This window comes from Macaca thibetana, chromosome 3 (genome assembly GCF_024542745.1).
Source record: "Macaca thibetana thibetana isolate TM-01 chromosome 3, ASM2454274v1, whole genome shotgun sequence".
Lineage (NCBI taxonomy): Eukaryota > Metazoa > Chordata > Mammalia > Primates > Cercopithecidae > Macaca > Macaca thibetana.
In genome coordinates, this window is record NC_065580.1 from 28622455 (window position 1) to 28650218 (window position 27764).

Here is a 27764-nt window from a genome sequence, read left to right on the forward strand (position 1 = left end):
GGGGTTCACCATGTTGGCCAGGCTGGTCTTGAACTCCTGACCTCAAATGATCCACCTGCCTCAGACCTCCGAAGTGCTAGGATTACAGGCATGAGCCACCGTGCCCAGCCCCTACCCACACTTTATATTCCATACTCCAGCCTAAATCCTACATCTTCTCGTCTTTTAGCTTCCAGCCTCCATCTTCTCTTTCCCTGTGATATTTTCATTCATGTTTCCCTAGGAAATGTCTATCACTTTTAATCAATCCTCACATAGCAGAGTAACTTCTAGGCAACTTCATTGGAACACTGTGCAATAGTTTACAATATCTTAACTGTCAGTCATCCTTTCACTTGCCATCTCTCTTTTCTTTTTTTGAGACAGAGTCTGACTCTGTCACTCAGGTTAGAGTGCAGTGGCGTGATTTTGGCTCACTGAAACCTCCAGGATTACAGGCATGTGCCACTACGCCCGGCTAATTTTTGTATTTTTAGTAGAGACAGTGTTTCATCATCTTGGCCAGGCTGGTTTCAAACTCCTGACCTCAGGAGATCTGCCAGCCTCGGCCTCCCAAAATGCTGGAATTAGAAGCTTGAGCCACTGCACCCGGCCCTACCATCTCTCTACAGAAATAGATATAGACTTTTTTTTAAAACTTCACTCTTCATAATCACCCATTCCCCATCTAGTAGCAGTAATCCATTCTCTGGACAAACTGCCTGTTCACACACTCTTAATAAATCAAGCCTAATATTTCTAAAGTTGCCATCTATAACTTTTTTTTTTTTTTTGGATACAGAATTTTGCTCGTTGCCCAGGCTGGAGTGCAGTGGCACGATCTCGGCTCACTGCAACCTCCGCCTCCTGGGTTCAAGTGATTCTCCTACCTCAGCCTCCCAAGTAGCTGGGATTACAGGCATGCGCCACCACACCTGGCTAATTTTGTATTTTTTTTTTTTTAAATTCAGTAGAGACAGTGTTTCACACTGTTGGCCAGGCTGGTCTTGAACTCCCAACCTCAGGTGATCCACCCGCCTCAGCCTCCCAAAATGCTGAGATTACAGGCTTGAGCCACCGTACCCGGCCCATCTATAGCTTTTTATCAGCATTCACCAGTTAATAACTTTCCTGTCAAGCAAGTCCTTTAATTAGCCATTCCCTCAAAAGCTTCAAGAGCTAGTCTATTGCTTCCTCCTACTGAATTCCTTGCTCCTTACCCTTTCTGTGTATTTCCCATGCAGTCAACCATTTAGACCTAGAAAGGATACCCCATTCTAAATCTTTATTCCACACCTCCTCTGCCAGTTGGCCCTTCCTTATGTAATATTTTCTTTCTTTTGCTTTCAGTCTCTTATTTCTTACTCTCTTATGACTTTTGGCCCAGCAATGCTGTCTTACCTTCCCATTGATGTGTGTCATTCCTTAGTGACTAACTCCTTTTCATCTGAGGACAACTCTAATGTTGCTTTCCTAGTACCATTCCTCCTTCCCTTTCTGAATTTGTCCTAGAGAAAAACCCTCCCACCATTTGTACAGCATTCCCACAGACTCAACACGATTTTCCAGGTAGGTGTGTATTGCTTATTTTGACACTCACTGCCCAACTTTCCTCGATGTCCTACATGCTATACTGCACCCATTCCTTCTCAGTTCAGTCCAGACTGCATAGCCTGCTGCAGTTAGCCTGTACAGATCCATCTCTTTTGCCCTCTTTCTAATCTTTTGCCCTAGTGACATACCCTTTTCTTTAATTATTTTTCTAACAAAGCTTTCTGGAAATGCCTCATAAGTGTCTCTTACTTTGTCATGGTCTCCCCTAGGTGGTTGAGACCTGGCAGCTCCCTCCCACCTTTTCCACTCTGCCCTTTGCCACACTGCGTGTTCTGTACCCTGGCCCAACTCACATATCCCTCTCCTGTCTTAGCTGCCAGCATCCATCTTTTCTATAATTCACTGGGTTCTTTTCTTTCTTTTTTTTTTTTTTTTTGAGCCAGAGTCTCACTCTGTCGCCCAGGCTGGAGTGCAGTGGTGCGATCTCAGCTCACTGCAAGCTCCGCCTCCTGGGTTCATGCCATTCTCCTGCCTCAGCCTCCCGAGTAGCTGGGACCTGTACAGGCACCGCTGGGTTCTTTTCATACAAATCTCCTTAATGGTTGACTGTCATTTTCAGTGAATCCTCACAAGACAAGCCTAATTTCAGAGACCAGTTTTAATGCAGATCTTCAGGGCATTCTTTCCTGATTCCCTTTGGTGTTTGTCTTCCTTTGTTTGTGTAACTCTTATCTTTACATTATGGCAGTGCATTCAGTATTTTCTTGCCATGGAAAGCCCCCCCCCCCCGCCCCGCCTCCTCGCCCCATTTCGTCATCCTCTGTAGCGGCTTCGATAGATTACTACCTGGACTTCCTCGGATCCCTGTAACCTCTCATTGTATCAGTCAAACCATTTAAGTAAAAAATTCCCACCAAGGTTTCAGGAACATTATCTCTACTAACATCATTCGTATTTACTTCCTTAATATCTTTCTCTGTATCAGGTCCTTACATGTAAGTGTCTTCTGTCTTTACCTCCACATAAAACCCAGCCCCTGTGCCCAGTCTGTGATCTACCCTCATACCTGATGTTGTCTCTTTATTCTTCCTCGTTTGCTGTAGCCTCTCTGCTTAATTGGAACCACACTGGGTTGCTATTAGCTATTTGCTTAATGCCTCTCCTGACTCTTCATTCTAACTTAATCATGACCTTTCCCCTACCATATCCTGTATCTCTTTCATTGTTTAAAAAAAAAATGCCTCACCTGACCTATTCTGGCCTTGTGTTAACTTTCACTTCTTTCTTTCTTTCCCCTTCTCCCTGAAGAAAATCCTGTCTTTATTAAAGCACACTTGTTCTTTCCTCAACCCCTAATAGCATTGAAATTGAGTCTGCAGACTTGATAGGTTCATTCTTGCCTGTATGGGGCAACCCACTGCCATCATCTGTTTTCAGCGGATTCTGTTGAATCCATCTGCTCTCTGAATTCAGACCCATTCTTCATAGTCCCCACTAGTGGCTTAAATTAGGCACATCTTGTCTAGCTTATCCCTAACCTTTCAATCTCTTGACTGCCTCAGCTCACCAGAGCCTGTTGGAAAATCATTTGAAATACAAGGTATTTTACAATTTATTCCGAAACAAATTCTCTTCTCAGCACCTAGGCATTAGCTTGCCTCCTACTGTTTCCAACTGCCCCATGGACTTTCTGGCCTCTTTCCTTTTGCTTGTTTGTACATCTTCCTCTGCTTGCCCAAAGCTCTTTTGCATCTTTTGAGAGCCAGTTAAACTACTGTGTCGTTTAACATTTTTTACAGTTTTCCCAGGCTGTTGGTTAATCCTGCACCTTCACATGGCACTCTCTTAAAACTTAAAGGATCTATGGCACTGAGTTGTAATGTCATAGATAGATCGCATACACACAGCCTCACACGCTTACTTAACTCCTAGACAGCTCCTAGAGACAGAGGTCATGTCTCAGTCATCTTTTTATCCAAGTGTCCGGCACATAAGCTTATACCTTTACATGTAATGTCAACATGTATTGACAGTCACTACATGTGTGGATGGATGAATGGATGGAATTTAAAGTCAAGACTGAGCAGATGGAAGTCTTATTACCCAACCTGTCATATATGGTCTTTATATCTGAGCCTGTTCTTTCCTCTCCTCGCCTATCCCCCAAATAACTTTTTAACTGCCCCAATATCTAATATTTTTGTACCTATAAGCTTTTTCCAGACCATAGATAAGATCCTAAATGCCTTTTCTTCATCCCTGCTTGCTAAGCCCCCTCCTTCAAACATTTCAGAAAATCCTGTCTTCTTTATAAAGACTTCACTTTCCAAAAATGTACCCCCACCTCCATTTCTTATTACTTAACACCACTTGTGTGAAAACATACAACTGCCCACTTGCTTTTCCATTTAAGACACTGACTTTACCAATAATAGAAACTCATTACTGACCTCCTCACTTTAGGCTGAAGGTTGACAGATAAAGCAAGTTCTGTCTGGTGATTTGTGGGCCCGCCATCAGTCCACAATCTAAAGATAGTATTGAGGTGCTGATGAGATTGGTCAATGTTAATCTGATGATCTGTATGCTTTTTTTACCATCTTTTTTTTTTTTTTTTTTTTTTCGGTCAGGTCCTACAGCAGTGGTTCACAAAATACTATTTTTCAACATTTAGGCCTCTTTGAGATAGGCATGGCAAAAAGCCCCCAAAAGGACCTCTCTGCTGCTTTCTTCATACCAATAGAGAAACAGTTTGCCCATGTTATCATTCCTGTACTGCTGTAACCCACAGCGTGGAATAGACTTTACATTCATGCTTTGTGAGACTGCCTTTCTGACCCGCTTGCAGGCTGCTTTTGAGAACCACTACCCTAGAAAACAGGGCATGTGTGTTTAACTGGAAAATGTGGAACACAATGCTGAGTACGGGTGGCACTTCCTAAGAAATGATGGAAACTTCTTGCTTGCACTGCCCACTGATGCAGGTTTGCCTGCCTTCTCCTCCAGTTGCAGGCACCTTTAGCTGCACCATGAAGTTTACAGTCCGGGACTGTGACCCTAACACTGGAGTTCCAGATGAGGATGGGTATGATGATGAGTATGTGGTGAGTCTTCCCAGCAGAGAGACTTTCTTTGACACCTTCGCAGCACTAAGTGACTTCTGCCTTGAGAGAACATTTTTCTAGGAGCATCTGACATAAACTTATGGGATTTCTATTCTTCTGAAACAGATGACAACTTAGGAGGACCTGAACTAACCCTCCTCTGTAACTGGACAGCATCAGGCCAGAGATAATTGAGATTTACCACTTCATCATTAAAACAAACTCACCCTTTTTTTTCTTTATAATAGGGATAATTAAGAAATGAAAATAATTACATGATTTTCATTGAGATCAGTTTTATTTAAAATGATTTGGGGTCGGGGGTTGGTTTTGTTTTTTGGTTTTTTGTTTTTGCTTCAGCAACTGTTAGTTTATAGCCAGATCATGGATTAAAAAGCCTTCACAGAATGGAGGGAAAACTTTTAAAAATATCAACCTCTTAGTGAATGATCAGAGGGTACTGTGTGCCCAGAACTCAGTGGTCAAGTGTGGGTACAACATGACTACTCTGTACCTCAGGGCTACAGATGTTGATCTGAATTTGGCTCTTGCCAGATGTTCTGTTTTCTTGCTTTCCTTTGCTAAGGGCTCCAGCATTAGATTTATCCAGACTACAGAACTTAAACTATTTTGGTGGTAGAGTTTTCTCTAGGCTCCAGAGAACTATATTAATTCCTTTATCTTTGCCCTATAACAGAAAGGACTTTTCTTTACTGACTGCTTGTTACCCACTAGCTGGAAGATCTCGAAGTGACTGTGTCTGACCACATTCAGAAAGTACTGAAGCCTAACTTTGCTGCTGCTTGGGAAGAGGTGGGAGATACCTTTGAGAAAGAGGAAACCTTTGCCCTCAGTTCTACCAAAACCCTTGAAGGTGAGACCCATTTTGCTATCAGTATATTGCCTGATAGCAATATAACACCTAATAGGTATATTTGTTACTCCAGAAGAACTCCTTGTAAAAAAAAAAAAAAAACTTCATAAATCTCTTACTTAAAAGGCCAGCACCCTGTCTTCATCATCTAACTGATCAGCCATTTTCTAGTCCAAGTAGCCTCCCTCTACACATCACCAACAGCCCCTTCCACCCCAGCTCCCAGCATAGACTGGTGCAGAGGGAGATCCCTGTGCTTTACTTTCCTAATACTGTCTTATACATCTTCTCAACACAGAGGCTGTCAACAATATCATCACATTTCTGGGCATGCAGCCATGTGAGAGGTCCGATAAAGTACCTGAGAACAAGAATTCCCATTCGCTCTATCTGGCAGGTAAGAAGCTTCCATCAGATTTTCCTTCCATTTTCTTGCAAAGCTTAATAGGATATAGATGGGCATCTTACGCCTTGCTCTTGTCCCATCATCCCATTATATGAGCCACAATGTGAAACCCAGTCAAAATGAATAATTTGTTTTGCATGCTATTCTTAGTTATTCTTTTAAGATGTACATTTGACCTAAAACACTTAAATCTCTCCAACAGATACCAAGGCCACCACCAACATTCCTTTTGAGTACTCCAAATTGATATTTTTGAATACCTTCTATGTATCTGGTTTCATGGGAATATAAAAAATATATATTTGGAATATATATTTGGAATTTATGCGTAGGATTCAATTTCCACAAATCTCTGGAAAACTAAACTAATAGAAAGGAGATGCAGGGAGAGCATGATAAATTTCATTATCCAGTGCTTGTTTTGGGTTCTTAATATGTTTTTCCTCACTTTTTTCTCTCAGGCATATTCAGAGGTGGCTGTGATTTATTGGTGAGGTCCAGGCTGGCCTTAGCCGATGGAGTGACCATGCAGGTGACTGTCAGAAGCAAAGAGAGAACACCTGTAGATGTTATCTTAGCTTCTGTTGGATAAAGGCTTACTGGACAAGAGGAAACTGATGTACACTTCACGGTCAGTGGGCTTTTAGGCTAGTGGCATCAGTTTCCCAGAATCACACTTTTGAAGATGAATGACTTTGGAGAAGCAAATTAAACATTTGGCCCTGAGCCAGCAGATCAAGCAGGTGTCTATCTTTGTGCATGGGTTGTTGTTTTTTTTCTTTTTATTATACTTGGTCAGCTTTGGTACGATAGTGCAGCTTCAGGTGATCTTGAAAATCAAATACTATCCTATACTCCAGCTGCTTAACTTCATTTTATTCTTTAATTTAATGTGTACCTGAAAGCTCCTGGCAATGCTGGAAAATTTTTATCCCAGAGGGGTGGAGGTGAGGGGGAGGGGAAGCCAGAGTCCACTTTTGTCACAATTCATTTTTATTAATAGAAAATAAACACTTATTCCAGTTTCAAAGTTGTTATACTTGAAGTTGCTAATTTTAAAAAATGAATTTTAAATAATCACTTAATCCTGCTTTGACTAAGACAATGAAATGTGGCTTAAAAAAAAAAGTGTTCAGCACCATTTGCTCATAGGTCTTTCAGAGTTTGTTCTTAAAGTTTCTGGAACTTTCCTGTCTGTAAAGTATAGGAATGACTGAGCTACATTGGAAAGCCTCTCTGGGACAGGCAGTGGGGAGTTAAGCAGTCATCATAAAGGAATCAGTGTACATTCAGCATGGTGACTTGGACTACACAACAATCCCTTCCCCTCTACAGTAGCTCAAGAGAAACATGCTTCTAAGTACTGAGGTATGAGGAGTCTCAGACTGTTATTTGCTGTTCGAATTGGTCTTCCCAGCTAATAACAGTAAATATCTGGCACAGATGCTATTGGTCCTTAATGTCCTGTGATTTTAGGTAGTAGTTTGGATTTAGTTCAATTTATTCAGAAATCAAACATGTTTAATTAGCTTCACTATTCTGGCAGAGTAAGGGTATGCTGGTTTAGTGTCTTTATAAAATATATGTAATGTATAGGTAAATCATAGTCTTAAATCAAATACCTAGAATACTATATTATTTAAACCAATATCTATTTTAACAAAATGTTTATAACTAAAAATAGATGATGAAACTAAATCCAAAGGTATGGCAAAGAGGACTCAGCTCTGTGTTGCTTAAAGAACTTTTAAAAGGCATGTGCCCATAACGTCATTCAAGGAGAGGGAAGGAGGCCCCTTCGCCTCCTCCTTACTATAGAATTCCTGTTGGGGCTGGGCCAGAAATGAGCACTTCTAAATATTTCAGAGAAATCCAAAGTGTTAAAAAGTATTTTATGCCAAAGAACGTCTTTCTGCATCAGTGAATAGTAATGCTCATCAGAATTTCCTAATAACACAAAAACAAAGCCAAGATACATTTGATCAGATGTCAAAGTAATGGGAGGTGGACTATTATGTCAACTTTAGTCAGAGCTCCTGCTGGCTTCTTCCTATACACTGTTCACCAATTTGAGTAGTGGACTTTGTGAGAGAATAATGTTTGATGGCCAGGACCTCTCTTGGGCATTTCTTCCTAAGTGGAATACACAACAGATAAGGGAGTAGGGGAGGTAATACAGGGAAGCTACTCTTTCCAGCTCAGAAGGAGTTGATGAAGCCCATATATGCATTCAAGAAGCCCATGGGATCCTCTAGCTGTGGATAGTGGCTAATGTGGTCATCCAGAATCGACACTGTGGACCGCGGCAGCGTTTTCCTAGTGGAAGAGAACAGCACGCAGGTGAACTTGAGGCTGGAGGAGGAGGGATGTAAGCCAGTGGGAAGCCCCAGTAAATGACTCTGTGGACACACTATACTGGAAGGAGCCACCAAAGAGCTTATTCACCTTCTACTCTGAAATTGTATCTTAGGCAGGTAAACTTGCCAATTCCATTTATACAAACTAGTTTTTAAATGTTCATAATCCAACAAACAACAACTTGAAAATATAACACTTTTGCAACAATTGTCAAAGCAAGATGATTTTCAGCTCCTTAGAGAAGGATGAAGCATCAAACAAGTGGATCACACAGCAACTCACTGCCCAAGCAGAGATAACCAAGGATCTTCCCTTAATCCCAGGAGATGAGAGGGGGTATTTTATTTAAAATTATATGCAAGCTGTTTACTACTAGCTTGTATCCAGTAGGCCACAGGAAGGTATGGAACATTCTTATGTGACATAATCAATCAAGATTTCATACTCTGATACCTTCCAAGTAAGTACCTAGAGAGAATAGCAACCAATGAGAAGGCACTTTTCCACAATGAGCTCTTCTCAATCTCTCCTTGCCATCTGCTCAGCCTAAGTCAATGAAATGGCTTTACAATCGGACTAAAACAAACACTTTGTAGGATATATCCACTTTCAACCTTTGACTCACATGAGAGCTTTTTGTACACCAAGGAATATGTAGCAGTCATGACAGTGAAAACAGACTATGTATAAATCAAGAGAATGTATAACTGAATTTCTTGATATTACAATTATGTTAGAATAAGATTCCTCAACTCAATCCTTTTATTGTTTCCTGGATGAACAGCCAGTGAGGTTAGAGACAATGGCTAGAGCCAATAGCCCTCAACAGGTAATTCTGTTTACCACTGTCAGGATGAGATACTAACAAAACATACACCTCTCTCAGGGAGACTCACCTGTACAGCTCCAAAAACTCTGGATAGGGATTTACAGGATCCAATGGCCCATAGATAAAATGAACTAGGAAAAAGAGAAAAGGAATGAAATACTTAACCGCTCTCACATCTGTTTTACTCCCACCCTAAAATTAACTCCTCTCCAAAAAGAAATGTTTTCTTCTCCCTTTTTTTATTATAATAAGCAAGGTCTCTCTCTGTTGCTCAGGCTGGAGTGCAGTGGTGCAGTCATAGCTCACTGTAACCTCCAACTCATTGGCCCAAGTGATCCTCCCACCTCCGCGTCCTCAGTAGCTGAGACTTTATACAGGTGTGCACCACCACACTTGGCTAACTTTTAAATTTATCTGTAGAGAAAAATGTGCGCACTGTGTTGCCCAGAGTGGTGCCAAACTTCTGGGCTCAAGCAGTCCTCTCGCCTCAGCCTCCCAAAGAGCTAGGATTACAGACGTGAGCCGCCTCAGCCAGCCCAAGAAAATATTTTCTATAAATATTTTTTTTTGTGTGATAGAAAACCTAGCTTGTTTTATTAGGTAACCTCTAAAGAGCAGCTAGGAATGCACCAGTTCATTCATTGGATACATCTCCTCCTATAGACAACCAACTGGTCCCTCATCCAACTCTCCTGCACCCTAGACCAAATGGAATATGCCCATCTTTCAACATTCTCTAAGTCCAGGATACTATCATTCTTTAAGTCTCTCTTCAGTTATAACAGACCTTTGACATTTGAAATCAACCGATAATTTCCTGAGCACTAATCACTATGTGTGAAACACTGTAATTTTCTTTTTAAATCTGTAAGAATGAAAAGACAAATAAGTACAAACCACCTATAGCCTCTTAATTAGTAATCCAAACAGCCTTCTGTCCGAGCAATTCAGCATGCAATGTGGCAGTCACTGACAATGCACACCACAGAAATCACTAATACCAACTACCTTTACAGTAATATCTCAGTTTTTTATATACTTCACTCTACACACAAACATCACTGTTCCAGATGTCATGAGTACAGCTGCTAGTAAAATAAAGGATACCCAGATAAATTTGAATTTCAGATGAAAAATGATTTCTTTTTGGTTTAAGTAGGTCCTAAATATTGTACAACACATACTTAAATACTAAAAAAGCATTTGTTGTTTTATCTGAAATTCAAATTTAACTGGGTATCTTAACATTTTTATTTGCTAAATCTGGTAACCCTAATTGTATAAAGGAGTTGCAATCATTTTAACCCTATAGTCCTTCAGCTTCCTATCAATAATATAAAAATACTCACTGGGGATAGTTACAGAGGCAAGAGCTCCCACCCAGCGCCTTCTGAACTTCTTCCGCTGATTGATGTACTGTAAGAGACTATAGGACAGGTAAGTCAGCATGAGCAGAACAAGAAACCTTTACTGTTACAGGGATTCAAGGGCATGACAAGAGCCACAAGGAATACAAGATACAATTTCTTAATCCAGAAGCAGTTTAGCATTCCTGGAAATGTCCCACTTAATTTATCCATTTCTGTTAACCTCTAGAGTTAACCACCATGTAGCTCTAGTAGTGATTATGCCTACTATCAATATAAGAATTAGTGGTTTCGTGTATTTATTAAGCAGGGAATGACATCTAGGAAGGCTGATAGTTGGTTTGGATTTTATGTAACTAAAAAGCCCAGGTCTAAGGTTCCAATTTTGGCTTCACCACTACCTACCTCTCTGACTCAAATATATAACACAGATCTTTCAACTTGGTTTCCTCATTTGTTGGTTTGTTTGTTTTTTAAAAGACAAGGTCTCCCTATGTTACCCAGGCTGGAGTGCAGTGGTTATTCACAGGTGCAATTATAGCTCACTACAGCTATAACTCCTGGCCTCAAGAGATCCTCCCACCTCAGCCTCCCAAGTAGCTGGGAGTACAAACATGTGCCAAAGAACCTGGCTAGCCTCCTCATTTTTAAAATAAGAGGATTGAAACACATGATCTTCTGTGTTGACATCTACTTCTTTTTTTTTTTTTGAGACGGAGTCTCACTCTGTTGCCCAGGCTGAAATGCAGTGGCATGATCTCAGCTCACTGCAACCTCCGCTTCCTGGGCTCAAGCAATTCTTGTGCCTCAGTCTCCTGAGTAGCTGGAATTACAGACGTGCGCCACCACACCTGGCTAATTTTTGTATTTTTAGTAGAGACGGGGTTTCATCATGTTGGCCAGGCTGTTCTTGAATTCCTGACCTCAGGTGATCCGACCACCTTGGCCTCCCAAAGTGCTCAAATTACAGGTGTGAACCACTGCGCCCAGCCGACATCTACTTCAAAATTCTAAGTGTAGATGTTGATGAGCACAAGGCTTCATCTGACCACAGACAAAATGGAGAGAATTCCTCCTTCTCCAGCATAAGACACTACTGCCACATTTTAGAACTCATGTATTCTACTCATTCTGCCTGGCAACTCCAGGACAGTTATTTTTGTGAACCCTCAAATATCTCATCTTAGAAACAGTATATACTTTTTGAAAAGGAAAATATAAGATAATTTTGAAAGTCAGTCTTAATTATTCTTCAGTTTTTTAATACTAAAATGAAATGTTCAGGGATCCTGTGGGGGTTAGGAGAGGGTGGGAGGATTGGCTGCCTCTAACACACAATTCCCAGCAAAGCCATCAGTAAAAACACTGGAAGCTACACTGACCCAGGTGGCTAGAAGACAGAGCCTTATCCCAAGTAGTTACAGCTATCACCACCTCTGGGTCCCCAATGAAAGCGGGTTTGGGTCTACCTTCTCATGTGAACCAAGGCATGGGAATTCTTTGTACAAGACAGAGGAGGATAAGTCTGCCCTCTCACTCCCTGTTGCTGCAGAAAGATAGGCAAAAGGTAGAGCCTTGTACCTTGAGGGAGGCACTAGGCTACTTTCACAACCATGATTCAATACTTTGAAGCATTTAATACTAACAAAAAGTCCAGTTTCACTCTATTTTCTATTTCTTTCTTCATATAGACCATGACTTTTTGGTTTGCCCCATAGGTCATCAGCCTTCCTGTGATAGGGAATAAGCCAGCAAGGAACAGAACAAGCAATCCCCACTCTCCACAAAAACGCTTCTCTGGAAACGAAAGCAAAGGGTAATTTCTTACCTGTCAATGACTAAGTTCCCGTCATTGTTGCGGATCCCTGCCCACATGTCCCACAGCTCACTCTCAGAGGGCCGAGTATACGGCCCAAAGACTGGGGTGAGACTGAAAGAGTCCAAAACGCAGGAAGATAAGTGTGAGGAGAACTCAGAATGTTCAATATGGCTGGAACCTCAGAGGCCATGCAGTCCCGGCCATCAGTCCGACCCATAGGTGATTTATGAATTCCTTCTACTTCCCTGGCAAGCAGCCAACACCTTTGCTTTAAAATATCAAGCCCTAGGATTTGGCCCAGAATTGTAATGGCAGCAACTTTTCACAACATTGTTCCTAGGCCACAGTCAATATTTGACAGTGACACTTACCCTCGAGAGAACACGAAGAAGTTCATCAGTCGTGTGAGGATGGGTGACAGCACACCTCCGTCTTTGAGTAGCTGGAGGGGAATAAGTGGAAGTAAAGCTCAAGAATCCAGAGGAAGACCTTCACCTGGGCAAAGGGTTTTATATTAGGAACTAAATCTTTTTTTTTTTTTTTTTGAGACGGAGTCTCACTCTGTCGCCTAGGCTGGAGTGCAGTGGCCCGATCTTGGCTCACTGCAAGCTCCGCCTCCCAGGTTCATGCCATTCTCCTGCCTCAGCCTCCTGAGTAGCTGGGACTACAGGCACCGGCCACCACGCCCGGCTAGTTTTTTGTATTTTTAGTAGAGACGGGGTTTCACCATGTTAGCCAGGATGGTCTCAATCTCCTGACCTCGTGATCCACCCGCCTCGGCCTCCCAAAGTCCTGGGATTACAAGTGTGAGCCACCGTGCCCGGCAGGAACTAAATCTTTAGCCAAATCTCCTGCTACTGAATGGTTTGGTACTTGGCATTTTGTTTTGCCTACCCACATTCTTCTCTCAAGGAAGACAAATCTATTTCTAATTCCATCTAAGATTACTTTGCTACAATTCACTAAATCCCTAAAACTTTAACTCTGATATATTCAAGTTTAGAGTAGAATCCTAATTTCTTCAAACATCAAGCTTGTGACACAGATCTTTCCATAGCTGTTATTTCTCCAAATATTTGTTGATCTCTTATTCTTAGGATGTGTTTTGGGTTTATGTAGGGGCCACTGCCTCTGCTTTAGTTGCCTACGAAGGGAAAAACTAACTTCATTAAGATAAATTCCCAAGGAAGAGTATTGAACTACTGCCGATCACAGGAACTACGGCCCTTAAAGGTCCCAGCATTATCTACGTCAGTGCAAATCCTCAAACTAAAGTCTGTTAGTGAAGTAGCCAACCTTTTGGAGAAGGAGTGGACGGTGAGTCTCAGGAAAGATACCTGTAGGAGAAGAGACTTATCTTAGTCATTTACCTACAGCTTTAATTTTTTTTTTTTTTTTTTAATAGAGACGGGGTCTCACTGGTCTCAAGCTCAAGCAACCTCTTGCCTCAGTCTCCCAAAGTGCTGGGATTACAGGTGTAAGCCACCTCGCCCAGCCTACCTACATTAAGGTCAAAGGCAAGCCCGTTATCAGAAACTACCCACCCTATTCACCATCACCTCTGCAGCCTTTACTACCAAAACAATTACAAATAAAAATTTAATACTGTCATCTAATTACATCTCCAGGAATTATATGTTTAACTGGTCACAATAAATCCCACTGGAATTACTTTTCCCATCTTAAAGATTGTGAAACGGGGAGAAAATATATGGTCATCCAAAATGCTGATAACCAGGCTCTGACTCCCCTTAGCATTTCCGCCATCACTCAGAACACAAGGGTTAATGATTTGGGCTGCAAGAATAAAACAAGAAGTTTTTAAATAAGTATAGGTCCTTTAAAAAACCTAGAGTTTTTCTTTTCCATTTCTCTTCAGAGTCAGTGGAAGAAAGCCATGAGCATAAGTGATAAGGGAGAGACAGATTTCTCTCCCAGTCTGCTCTTAAGGCATTCAGGAGACATTTGGGTATTCATGGACTTGCAAGCTGGCTGCCCAGAAGGTCTAATCAGGGGTTCGGTATTTTCTAACTGAAACTTGGCAGTGCCAGTTAGGAGTTGGGGAGGCTCATACAGTGAAGTCCTCACTTAACATCAGGATAGGTTCTTAGAAACTTCGGCTTTAAGCAAAATGAGGTACGGCAGGTCCTTGAATAACATCCTTTCTTTAAAACACTGATGAGAAAAAAAATTGGTTCCATTATAACATTTTATTTAAAGTCACAGTTTCCAAGAACCCATTGATGACATTAAGTAAGGATTTTCTACACTAACATCGTAGTAGGATTAGAAACACTTGTGGCTTTTTTCTGTACCTTCAATCCTATACTCTCATAACCTATTGCAGTTGTCACAGATACGGCAGACAGCCTTTACCCTCCCCACTCCTGATACAGCTGTTCCTAGGTCCTCCACTAGATCCTGCTATCTAATGCATTGAAAAAGCACATATGACTATAATGCAGCATTTTACTGACTGTGTAAGTAAAGTCACTATCCTTTGTAATGCTGTTTGTTTATTTAAAAACATTCTGAGAAAGGGTCCGTAAATCCTGTCAGGCCACCAAAGGAGTTGATGGCACAGAAAAGGTAGAGATCTCATAGTTTTAATTATGTCTACTTGCAATATTATCAGATTACCATTTAGGTGCCGCTGTGGTATCTAACGATGGCCCTTCTAGACTACACCCACTTTCTACCTACCGCCAAGACATTTACCTCCATTTGACAGACAGAGACTCTTTATGGTAAGCCGACCAGATCGATTCTGCTTGTACCTAGAAGGGAGATGAGGAAACACACATGTAGCTGAGCAGACTTAAACCAGTGCACCTCTGAAGACAACTCCCAAGAGAGAAAAAGGATGCAAAGAGTCCAGAAACGATGTGCTCTCCTAGCATTATAAGCTGAAGTTTGAAGCTCCACTGACCTGTAGAGAAGCTCCTGAGCAACCGTATCTCCATAGTCATGAGAAAGAAGGTTGATCCTGCGGTTCTGGAGCCCCAGATGCCGCAAAAGTGCTTCCACGATGCTGGCCTGCTCAAATATGGAATAGTGATGTGGTCTCTGAGGAAAGGAAAGCCCACATACACAGGATGAAGTCGTGAGGACAGCTCTCTGCCAGCCGAACCCTCACAGTCTATGTCCGTCCCGACACCCCATCACCAGCCCCAGATAGGTGCCGCTTACCGGTTTGTCACTGAAGCCAAAGCCTAAGAAATCAAGGGCAATCACCCGATGAAACCTCAAGGTCAGACCTTCCCAAATCTACAAAAAAGAAAGGATGATTTGGGCTTTCTGCTCTTGCCCCTCCCTTTCACCAGACTCAACACAGGAGCTTCAGCCCTCTCTTGGCTTAACAGACTTCCATAAAGAGAAAACCCCATGAAACCACCACAGGTCCCACAGATGATCCTCTTGGAAAATGCTTTATTCCTGCTAATTAATCCCTGTTGAGGGAGGATAACTTGGCAGTGATTCCTTCCAGAGTGCCAAGGAGTTTATCATTCCCTTTCAGTATATAAGAAACAGTTCAACATTTAATATTTTTTAGAAGCAATTCAAATGTGCAAGAGCCTTCTAGTGCTGACAACAAAATCCTTTTATTTTAATTTTCATTATTTTAATAAAAATTTTAAATTTTTATTTTAATTTTTATTTTAAAAAATTATTTTTTAAAAATAAATAAAAGGTAATTTTAATTTTTATTTAAAAAAAAATTTTTTTTGAGACAGAGTCTCGCTCTGTCACCCAGGCTGAAGTGCAGTGGTGCGATCTCGGCTCACTGCAACCTCTGCCTCCCGGGTTCAAGCGATTCTCCTGCCTCAGCCTCTCGAGTAGCTGAGATTACAGGCTTGTGCCACCATGCCTGGCTAATTTTTATATTTTTAGTAGAGATGGAGTTTCGCCATGTTGGCCTGGCTGGTCTCAAACTCCTGACCTCAGGTCATCTTCCCACCTCAGCCTCCCAAAGTGCTAGGATTTGAGCCACTGCGCCCGGCCGAGGCTTTTTAAGACATAGTAGGACCTAGAAGTCTGACTTCATTACCTTGTACCAATCGTAGCTGGATGTTGGAAAACCGTGTAAAAGCACAACTATCTCTGGACTTCCAACCACACCCACAGAGTCTAGGAAGAAGGAAAGTACAATCAATCAGGCCAAATCCCTATAAAAATAACCTCGAAGATGTTAAAATCTAAGTAATCTGATACAAAAGACAAGAAACTGACCAAATTGACATTAAAATGACACAATTCTTTTTAAAATGTAAGCTTACTGCGTTAGGTGAGAACAGGCCTTTTCTTTTGATCTGTATATTAAAACACTGTAAAAATCATGCTATGTGAAAATACTTGAAGGCACCTGTTTACTCAACCTAGGTGTTTTTTTAAAAAGCATATCCCCATTTCTCCTTTTGTTTTGTAATATGCACATTTTTTCACGGTGAAAAGTAAAATTTCACAGTTAAAAGCATATGATCCCAACACAAAAACTACAAATTATTTGTACTTTATCATGAATGGCCTCACAGAAATTCTCTAAGAGATAGCAACTATTCCCAAAGAACACCTTTAGCTTATCCTGTTTGCTCAGCACTTTTCATTCAGCAGGAGACCCAATCTAACATCAAAAACATAATAAAACTATTACAAAATCCTGTCAACTACAAAAAGGGCTTAATCAACATAAACATGAACTTTTTAAATGCATATGACAATACGGAAGCATTCAGCATCATCTAAATTAGGTAAACATTTAGACAATATTAACCTTGCTAATAGTATTGGATTAAAACTGGTATATTCATATACTGCCAGTGACATGAAACTTCGGTAATAAGGTTTTCAAAAATAATTTAGAAGCAGTTAAAAATTGTATATACTTTAGCCTAAGAGTTTTTTTCTTGAGAATCTGTGCAAATAAAATCATTCCATTTATACAAGTAGTATAGTTTGAAAATGTTAGGAAAAAATAAACTGCACAGACATGAAGCTTTTCCTTCAACATTAGTTTTTTAAAACAGTAAAACTGGAAATAACCCAACCCAACATAATGAAAATTGTATACTTACTTAATTGAATATAGCAAATGAGAGGAGGTCAGGAGCAATAATGAAAAACGGTTTATGACAAACATTTTTCGTTATTGCTCTTGACCCCCGCTCAAAATAAATCATTTCCAATCTGTTTCTCAGGTTCTTCACCTATAAAATGAGGTTAATGGCACCTATCTCCAAATGCTGTTATAAAGATTAAACAATGAAGGCTGAAAATATAATTCAGTGCCTGACATATGGTAATTACTTGATAAGTAGTGGTCATAATAATAATCATCACTAGCAAATTAATTTATATAATGGTATTAAGACTTAAATCACAGTTACACTACAAATAATCTACAGAAAACGGTAAAATGAAATCAGGGATGGTGAGGAGAGAACCAATGGTGGTTATGTCTATTAATATTTTATATATTACCTGACACTAAAGTTGCCCAATTAAAAAAAAATAATATCAGAATACATATCAAGCTACAAAGAAAACTTATACTAAAAGGTAAGGTCTGCAGGTTGGAATCTCAGTCCCAACCCCCATTCTCCCAGCAGTTTTCTGCGCTTCTCTGCAACCTCACTACACAGAAAGAGAGAGATACTCTCCTCCATCATTAAGGAGCAACAAGAGACCAGCAGACACAAAATAAATACCTCAGCTGGGACTTACATGACCGATACACGCAGGTGTTCCAATAGTCCACTTCTTACCTTGGTAGAAGATACGCAGTCCCTTGTAAGTGAAAAACTTGCCTGAAGACTTCCATGAGTGAAGGGCAGGGGAGAGCTGAGGGGGTGGGATGTGCAGGTACGCAGCAAGCAGGGGCACGGCCAACAGCCCCACCTGGACCCACCACTCCCTCATCCTGTAGGAAAAGCAGAGACCCACTGTAAGCAGTCAGGTAACGTTGTACACTCATCTACAAACCAAAACCTGGTAAGATGGCGTGGGAGACTGCTATTACCAGCAATGATTACGTTGCCCTTCACATAGGCACAAAGCTGACCAAGACTATAATCGAACCTCTGTCTGCCATAGCACTCGCCGTATTTGTTCATCATTCTAATTTTAAGGAAAAAAAATACATTATTTCAACATACAATCTTCCGCCTCTGCTCCCCAACTTTAACCCCTTAGCCCCTACCCTTGTGGTCTTCCCAATACCTGCTGAAGAGGACTTTATATAAATAAAAGGGAGATGACTTAAATCCTGGACACTCTTTCGTTGACTTTTATCAAGGCTTCCTAGGAAAAAAATAACTTCTTATTTACTCCAAAAACTCTACCATCTACCCACTAGCCCCCACGAGTAAAATGTTCAAAATATATATATATGCTTTATCATCATGTCTTAAAAGAGTGTGTGTGTAGTAACTTATCACATGTCCTCAAGCAGAGAGTTGCTCCTGATTTTTAATGCATACTTATCAGCCCTCCTGCCTAAATGAAGCCCCATTTAGTACTCGTTTCTGGGTTTGGGCTGAGAAACTGCTCAGGGTAAACAGTCTGAAAGTAAGATAGCTGCGCTGGGTATTCCAACATAAGCAGCTTTGTTATGACCCTGAATATCTAATCTCTTGAGAGGTCAGGGCAGTAGATTATATTTCTGCTTTTCTTAGCAGACTCTTGAAGTTTCCATTTAATTTTCTAAGACGCTCCCCCACCCCCAGATAAGGCATAACTCATACCCAGCATGTGAGAATTGATTTTGTCTTTGGAAAAAGAGCACTGGTTGGTACACCCAACTGTCCCATGCCCAGGACTTCAAAGGCACAAGTCAGTTTATCCACATTGACAAGGAGTGCCAAACAGGAATTATAAACAGTTCTGTTTCAAGTCTATGACTTCTGATGGTCAACAGATCAAGAATTGTCAGTAGAATGGAAGTTCTCTCAAAACAGCCAGAATGGAAATAATACCCTCCAAAACTAAAATTAGAGTTGTCATAGAGCTAAAATAAATTAATTGCTAAAGCCCTGGGGGAAATGGCTTTCTGTTTATACACACATTCTTCCCTATTACCTGTAATCTACACGTTCACTAACTTCCTCAACTTACAAGATACTCCCCCCGCCACAAAATCCCCGATAGTTTTAGAGATAGAGATAGCTAGCTAAACTCTAAAAACAAACCTGTGGTTTTACAGTGGTAAAATAACCATGTTTCTTAAAGAATCTCAGCTCCTCAGCCTATTTTTTAGGCATTATTAGGGCAGTCATTTCCTTTTTTCTCCAAAGTACCTGTCCGTAAGACGGATAGAACCATTTGGTCCTACTTGTCAAGGTAATACTAGAAATGGTTCAAAAAAAAGTGCCAGAACATGATAGTTATATCACAGTTTTCACCCCACAACAATAGCAGGCTATATCCCAAATACCTCCTTGAAAGGTCAGATGACAAAAAGCATTAAGTTTTGATGATCAGTTGCCCAGCGCTATCTGTCCTTTACTTCAATGCATACATTTTCATGTGCGGATTTCATTACTCCTTTCCCCCAGTGCTTCTCATCGCGCTCCTCCACGGGGTTCCAGCAGCTGAATCTCTGCAGTGACTCAGCAGAGAGCCCCGGGAGGGGCGGCCAGAGCGGCAAATGGGGAGGCTTCCCCGCTGGTGCTTAGGGAAAATGGGGGTTAAAAATCGAGGCGATCGACCAACATACTCCACTCCTGGACACCCCCCTCCACACCCTCCTCCTCTTACTCCAAGAAAGCAAAGCGGCAACCTTTCAAGGAGCCGTTTCTTGTCTCATTACCTCAGTAAAAATGCCCCCATGACCTTTTAGGATTTTTAGAAGTGAAGCAGCCTAGCAGTCAGTAGGCGAAATGGGTTAAGCAAACATTTTTTGGCCAAAATCCCAATTATTTGATGAGCCATGAGCAGAGAAAATAAGCAAACTCCAGTAACTTTCCAGAAATTTCTGGGCCTTGATTTCTTCATCTGGTAAACAGAAAAACACACTCCCGTAATAATATCACCCAACCTGCTGCCCACCTGATGGCGTCGCCGCAAAATGAATGAACCACTTTATAAACCCGCGAAACTAAGGCGAACAATCGCTGCGCAACATGACCGTTTGGTCACATAGCCGTTTTCACTCGCGCTTGTTACTGAAATCTGAAAAATACTTAAGTAGTAACTCTGCGGTGACTCCCGCCACCGTGGTACCTGGGTCTTGAAATCCTAAGGTGCACCGCGGCGATCTCGGCACTGCGATTATCTTGTTTTTGAAATTCTAAGGTGCGCCACAGAGATACTGGGGTTCTAAAAACTCTAAATCGCACCAGGACGATGCTAGGGTCTATCCTTTAGGTCGCACCACGGCAATGGCGGAGCTAAAAATCCTACATCGCACCAGGGCTCTTTGGGGGTCTAGAAATCCTAAATCGCGCCACGGTAATGGCGGGGTCTAAAAATCCTACATCGCACCAGGGCTTTGCCGGGATCTATAAATCCTAAATCGCGCCACGGCAAAGGCGGAGTCTAAGAATCCTGAATCGCACCAGAGGGAAGCCAGAGTCCAAATATCCTAAATCAAATCAGGGCGATGCTAGGGTTTAGAAATCCTAAATCATGCTGCAACAATGACTGAGTATAAAAATCCTAAATCGCGCCAGGGTGATGCCAGGATCTAAAAATCCCAATTCGTATCAGGGTGAGACCAGGGTCATTATGGATCCCAAGTCATATCAAGATAACGCTGGGGTCCAGAAATCCTAAATCTCACCAAGGCAATCCCGGGGTCTAGAAATCCTAACCCAAAGAGGTCCCGCGCTCTGAACATTCCATTGCGTGCAGGAGTGACACCCCCTCCTCAAGTAGGCAGAGCGGGCGCGGAATGCGTGCCGCCTGTCGGTAGAGTTTTCGCCCGAAGGCAGCCCCGGCTCGAGCACGGGCAAGCAGTCCGCCACTCGCCCGCGCCCTAGTCCCAGGGCGGCCAGCCACACCCCCTCGTTCCCGCCGCACACCCACCTGCGGAGGCGATCTCGGCGCACCATGGCCGCGTTATCCCATGCCGCCCGCCGCAGCGTTGCAGAGCACCGGGCGCCGCGGAGCCCGCAGCTGTGCAGGGCCAGCCGGCAGCAGGGGCGCAGCCCGCAGCCCACAGCAGCGCAGGGCGGCGCCGCGCCCGGCAGCTACAGCCACTCTGGCGTGCGCTGCGGCACTGCGCTTGCGAGGCGCAGCTGCCGCAGAGGAGGTGCCGTGGTGTGCTGGTTGCCGCGGCAGCGCGGAGCGAGTGGGCACCGACTTTTAGAGCCCACCCGCGCCCCGCCCCTAGCCCGCCCATCGCCGCAGAACCCCTACCGCCTGCTCCCCCGCTCGCCGCAGAGCCCCTCCCAGCCACTCTGCCACTGCCACGGCCACAGAGATGGGGTGCCCCTCTAACAGTGGCTCCTTTAGGGAGCACCTTCAGGGGTGTCGAGCCCCCTCCCCAAGACCCCGCTGCTCCCTCGTGAACCCCCAACCCTGAGCCCGAGATTCTGCTGCAGAAACCCTCCCCTGACGAGTTAAGGCCACGGGCAAAAACAGCAGACCCCTGAGAGCCCCAACACTTTTCTTAGACCACCCACAAACCCCACAGGCCGCCCACAAGCCCCACAGGAGGATGGCCGCTCGACCTAAGGGGCAGCAGGGCTCGGGGGTGCCGGCCGTGGCGCTTGCTCCCGTCCCTCGTACTGAACCGTGAGAGGTGGCAAGCCACGAGGGCCCTACGCGCCCTAAGTCCCTAACTCCCGGTAACCACCAAGGGCACGAGCAAGCGGCTAGGGAGCGACAAGCTCTGCTGGACCCACCACCAAGCTAGTAAACAGATTCATGGTATGGCCACTATGGCCAAAGTTGCACAAAGTCCGGTTTCTGCCACTCCAGCCACCGCCACCGCGCGGGGCAGGTTTCCTTTACAGCAGCGCGACGTGGTCGGCATGCCAGACTCCCGGCCACAGCAGCGCCCTCGCAGCCCCGCTCCCTGCATGAGCCAGTCCGCGCTGCACAGAAGAGTGGGCACAATTAGGAGAGCAAAGCCCCCTTTATTTACGTAATATAGAATCACAGTGCAAGGGCTCAGTGGCACAAGAAAGAGGGAGGAATTTTTCTAACCATAATCCTTTAAAAGGCATCCCTTACTCCTTTGAAAAGTGTAGAGTATCACGAAGTGTCTGTGTTCATTTTCTGACCATAAACTGAAATACTGGCGAACGCACGCGGGGCGCAAGCTGGTGAGCTGGGCGGCCGGCCGGCCGGCCGGTGCCCGCTGCATCCAGAGGGGGCGCTGCAGGCCTCCCTTCGGTCGCGCACTGCCCAGGCCCTCCGCGACTCTGTAACTCTGCACCCGAAAGGTTCGGCGCTGGCCCGCAGGGCCTCCAACCCGTGACCGAGGGCGACCCACGGACACTGAGGAAACTACCGCCTATGAGCCTGTCATCAGAACCTGTGGCACAACACAGGTACACTTCTGCAGGGGTCTGGTTGCCCCCAGTAAACGCACTCATGAAACAAAAGCTGATTTAGCACCTACAGCGCGCTAAGAACCGGGGATGCGAAATAAATGAGAAATAGCCCCGGCCCGAGAGCAAGACGCAGGCCATCTGGAGGGGCAGACAGACAAGAACTGCCACTTTTTAAAATTTTCCTTGTAATTTCCTAGTGACGTTTGTGGCAGTTGACCCACTCCTTCCTAACATGTAAGGCCCTCAGAGGCCGAGCCCAAGTATTATTCGCCTTTTGTATCCCCAGAGCCCGCCACGGTGCTGGCCCCTAATAAATCCTGCTTGAATAAGTACAAGAATTTGAGGGCGCACAGGGGAGGAAGTAATTAAGGGGAGGGGGGAAGGGTGGTCTTGAATGATGAATAGACATTTACCAGAGAGACAAAGAACATTCCAGCCGGAGGGGACGGCTTTCGCAAAGCACTGGAGGCTCAGGGCCGCGCGTTTGCGGAAAACGGGAAGTCCTTTGAGCCGGGGCACCAACAGGCAAAAAATTAGGCTAGCAAGAGAATTTCATCGTAGGGAATTAGGAATTTGTTCTAGAGAAAATGAGAAGCCACAGATGGATTTAAACTCTTTATGGCCTTAATTGGTTACTTAACAAAATTTAAATTAGTCTCTTTACAAGTCAAAGATTACCTATTTTAATTATCTGTACCTTTTAAAGACTGAATTACTCTTCAAAATCTAAATCGGTTCTTCCAACAAGGTAAAGGCTTTCCTATTTTAATAATAACAATAACAAAAGCCTTTGCGTTATATATTTTTCATACTTATTGTTAATGGAACCTTTGAGTCCTACAAACAATTCCACACTTTCATTCTCACCAGGCCAGAAACACCAGCACCCAAGATGAAGGCAATTTTCTGTTTATGGACTGAGTGCCCCACAAAGGATCTTATTCTGAAGACCATGGAACATATCTACCCACATGGCTCAAGTGGACAGCCTGGAGGAGAAACAGTTTAAAGGCCCTGGGGGAAGCGGGGAGCACCAGGGAGAGCTCCCCAAGACAACAGGAATTCCAAGTCTGACACTCGGGAGAAATCCTCCCTTCAGACATTATTGATGTCTGGCCGAGTAATTAGGAAAAACTTCTTTGAAGGAGGGATTGAGGTTGAGATGGGCATGGAACCCAGATCTTAGGCAGAGAAAGCATATTCCTGTTTGGAAGAACCCTGAGTACAGAAGTCAGCTCAAAGATATCAGCTTGGCCCAACCAGGAATTTGCTATCGGAAGTCTGAGAGAGAAAATGCTGGCCATAATCCCCCAGGAGCCAAAGAGTTAACGAATCTTCTAAATGTGCCTGATTTACTTCCAGAAAGGAGCTTCCTCCACAGGGGAAGAATTTGACCCAAGGTATAAAACACTCAGAGCCCTGAGAAAACACACAGCCGCACATAAATTCAAAGCCTGCTCTGGCTTGCTCGAAGTTGCACCCTTTCAGTTCCTCCAGGCTGATGCTATCCTGGGCCGTGCAGGGTATCTCATGCAGTAGTCTTCCCTCAGCCAGTGGCTTATCACACATTCTTGTCACATTCCAAGTCTAACACAGTTCCGCCTCACAATAAGACCTCAGATTTGTGCAAAAATTCATGTAGAAAGCTCTGCGTTTATTATCTCGCTGATTCACAACAGTGGTATGGGATCTGCAGGGACGGTACCACAGATTCGATAACCGTATTTTTCTAACCCCAGTTTGAGAACCATAATGTGACAAGTGCAGGATATTTATGGAGACAACAAGACACAACTGGGACTGCCACTTTCAAGAGCCATCATTGTAGATTCAAATCAACTAAAACACTTCATAATGGGAGAAACTTGGTTGAACAGAGGAGCACATGTTAACGAAGGGGTTTTGGTTGAGAAACTTACCGAATCAGTAGGACAGGACCCTAAAAAAGGCTACTGTGACTGTAGACTGAGGGGAAGTACCAAAAATAAGCTAATCCTACTCTATTCTGCTAGTTAGAATTCACAGAAAGCATTTTATTCTGTTCTACAGAGCAGATAGATATTGAAACACAGAGACGAATAGGAATGTGTTCAGAGAAGATCAACTAAATGAATTGCAAATTGAAGGTGTAACAGCTCTTGTATTTTAAGCTCCTACCATGAGCATGGATCTTCACCCAACATATCCCTGATCCTCACAGTAGCCTGGCTAGACAAGTATTTTCACTCACAGATTTCAGAGAAAGATACGGCAGCTCAGAACGCTGAGTGTTAGGATGTGAAGGGGCTGGGAATTGAACGCAGATGTGCCTGGCTCCAAAGCTGGCCTTCTTTCCACTACTCCACACTGCCTCCCTGTTTGAAATAGCTGGGCATATTTAGTTTGAAGAAAAGAAGCCTTGTGGAGTAAGTAGAAGAAGGAAATGTGTTAGCGGTCCTCAAATATTTGTGGAAGCAGCATTAGACATTTTATTCTGTATGGCTCCAATGAGTGCAAATTGTAGAGAAACAGATGTCGATTCAACATAAAGAATTTTCCAACAGTAGGGGCTGTCTAGAGGGACTGGGTGGCTCGGCCATTCGGGGATGGGACAAATTCCCTGTCCACTGGTGGCTGGGTAACCCTGTGGCAGGTATGCAAGCTCTGCATATAAGACTGAATGAATGATTTGCAAGGTCTTTTCCCATCTGATGTAAAGTAAGGCTCCAAGATGAACTGGAACTTGGCCAAGGTGATCCTCTACTGAGGGGACAAATCCACAACTCAGTCTTCCCTAGTTATGTCCCTCAGCCCAGAACCCTTGGTATGACATGCTGCTTCATACTGAGGGCAAAACAAATCGAAGACATTATCATCAATAAAATCACATCAACCTCGCTCTCAACCAAATTAACCAACATGGCCGGGCACAGTGGCTCACACCTGTAATCTCAGCACTTTGAGAGGCTGAAGCAGGCGGATCACTTCAGATCAGGAGTTTGAGACCAGCCTGGCCAACATGGTGAAACCCCATCTCTACCAAAAATACAAAAATTAGCCATGTGTGGTGGTGTGTGCCTGTAGTCCCAGCTACTTGGGAGGCTGAGGCAGGAGAATGGCTTGAGCCCCGGAGGTGGAGGTTGCAGTGAGATGAGATGCCGCCACTGCACTCCAGCCTGGGCGACAGAGCGAGACTTCATCTCAAAAACAAAACAAAACAAAAGCAAATTAACCAATATATCCCTGAAGCGACTGGTGTCTTCCTCTTCAGGCCCAATTTTGAGTAAAAGTCTTTGGCTGTAAAAAGCTCAAAAGATGAGTGGTAGACGAAGGAAGCAGTGGAACTGAATAACCTTTTACCCAAATAAGATGACCCTAAATGACAGATGGTTGTTTCTCCAGGTGACAGCGGGCACCCCTAAACTATCTTCACACACCCTCTGCATTACTCCACACATCCCATTATCCCACAGCTGGTACTGCTTCACGAGGTACTCCTACCCCACTATCCCGCACCTAGAGGACATTTTATCCACTCAAACAGATAAACAGGCTGAAGGATTCTAATTAAGTAATAGAATCTTGCATTTTTATAGCTCTTTACCCTTTCACAGATATTATCTCATTTGTCCCTCACCACAGTCCCCTAAGGAAAATAGCTACTTTCTTTCAGGCAGGCAATTTCCTAGCTGCCTGGGGAGGCAAGGGCTTCAGCACAAGCACAGTCGGTCTTTCTCGCTTTTTTTTTTTTTTTTTTTCTGTTACTACTTTCCCACCTTAGATTATGCCTCCAGCCAGAATTAGTCAACCAGGAGCAGGTGCTTCCGTTTTCCTCGATTGCTCTCCTCACCTCACCGGCTGTCCCCCTCCCCGAACCAGGCCTCCAGCCGCGCCACCACTGCCGCTCTCCGCCCTGGTGACCCCAGCGCCTGGATCTGCACCTGCAGCTCCGACCCCGAACGACCGCGCCCTCTACCACTCGGTCACACCCGTGTGCCTGCGACCTTCCCTACCTCCAAGGCTGGCTGTCCCCCAAGTGGGAAGGCGCAGCCTCCCAAGAAATCGCCCAGGAGGGCGGGTGGAGCCAGCTAATTAATGACTAAGCGGGGGTCAAGCCTCGGCGAGGGTTGTGTGACTTTTGTGTTCTCTACGACCCCGAGGTGCTGGGAGACGACGACCGAGGCTCTCGCCCACGTGGTCCTCTTGTGGGCCGGCGGCGGCGCACCTAGTGCGGGGACCCACGCGCCCCGGGAGCCCTCCCCTCGTCAGCACAGCCTCACGCCTCCTGGGCCACGCGCACTTACCTGCCCCCCAGGACTGGTGTGGCCCACGCACACAAGCCACACCCACCAAGGAGCGCTAGTCCCACTCCTGAAGCGGGCTGCTAGGGTGCATGGGGAGATCACTCCTTCCCCGCCCGCCTCTTACCTGATTCAGGTAAGACCTGGGCTACATGACTCCATGTTTGGGAGAACCCGTTGCGCATGCGCTTCCTGAGGCCAGAGGTTCTCGGCCTTCACCCTGTCCCCAGAGAGGACCCGACCACGAATACGCCGCGAATACGCGGCTCGGGGCTAGAGCGTCGCCAGGTCCGCGCAACAGCCCATCGCCCCCGAGCCCAGCATGTGCTGCCGCCTTCTCCCTGCCAGGCGTCAGCGCCACCTACCGCAAAGGGTATGAAATGGCAGGCCGTGGCTTCGACAATAGCCTAAGGCGTTGGATAAAGAGAGTAAAATTGTATTCGGCCTATTACTTTTACATAATAAAAGTGAAGGCCAAAGAAGTGACATTTTGCTAGTTATTAACTACGTAGAGATCTTTGGCGAGCCTTCTGTATTTCAGCCATGCCCCTGATTTCGTAATTACCCTGAAGATGCACAAGTCTCCATCGCCAGCCCTCCCTCTACCCGGTGCTCTAGAGCCTTATATTTGCCTGCTTTCTCCTGTTCACATGGCGAACATAGACATCTCATACTCAACAAGAGCTAGGTGAAATTCA

At 44.1% G+C, this 27764-nt stretch overlaps 2 protein-coding genes across 6 annotated transcripts in view; one reads left to right on the plus strand and one right to left on the minus strand.

The window, feature by feature from the left end:
• Positions 1 to 6659, plus strand: part of COPG2 (COPI coat complex subunit gamma 2) — a 165799-nt gene extending 159140 nt beyond the window's left edge. For all 3 annotated transcript variants that reach the window (XM_050782491.1, XM_050782492.1, XM_050782493.1), the window contains 4 exons: positions 4540 to 4637; positions 5373 to 5511; positions 5810 to 5908; positions 6379 to 6659. In XM_050782491.1, coding sequence (XP_050638448.1) covers positions 4540 to 4637; positions 5373 to 5511; positions 5810 to 5908; positions 6379 to 6509 — 467 coding nt within the window. In that variant the 3' untranslated portion in view covers positions 6510 to 6659. The remainder of the gene's footprint in view (positions 1 to 4539; positions 4638 to 5372; positions 5512 to 5809; positions 5909 to 6378) is intronic.
• Positions 1941 to 27411, minus strand: MEST (mesoderm specific transcript). 3 transcript variants are annotated; one of them, XM_050782504.1, is made up of 13 exons: positions 21312 to 21558; positions 18307 to 18404; positions 18053 to 18207; positions 16339 to 16418; positions 15480 to 15557; positions 15220 to 15356; positions 15009 to 15067; positions 13587 to 13627; positions 12662 to 12732; positions 12300 to 12401; positions 10454 to 10530; positions 9172 to 9235; positions 1941 to 8233 (listed from the first exon to the last, which is right to left on the minus strand). In XM_050782504.1, the coding sequence occupies exons 3-13, from the start codon at positions 18204 to 18206 to the stop codon at positions 8116 to 8118; spliced, it is 981 nt and encodes a 326-aa protein (XP_050638461.1). In that variant the 5' UTR covers position 18207; positions 18307 to 18404; positions 21312 to 21558; the 3' UTR covers positions 1941 to 8115. The 3 variants fall into 3 exon arrangements, with proteins under 3 accessions (XP_050638461.1, XP_050638460.1, XP_050638459.1); XM_050782503.1 differs by lacking the exons at positions 18307 to 18404; positions 21312 to 21558 and adding an exon at positions 27194 to 27411; XM_050782502.1 differs by lacking the exon at positions 18307 to 18404 and having other exon boundaries at positions 21312 to 21592.
• Between the last annotated feature and the right edge of the window lie 353 nt (positions 27412 to 27764).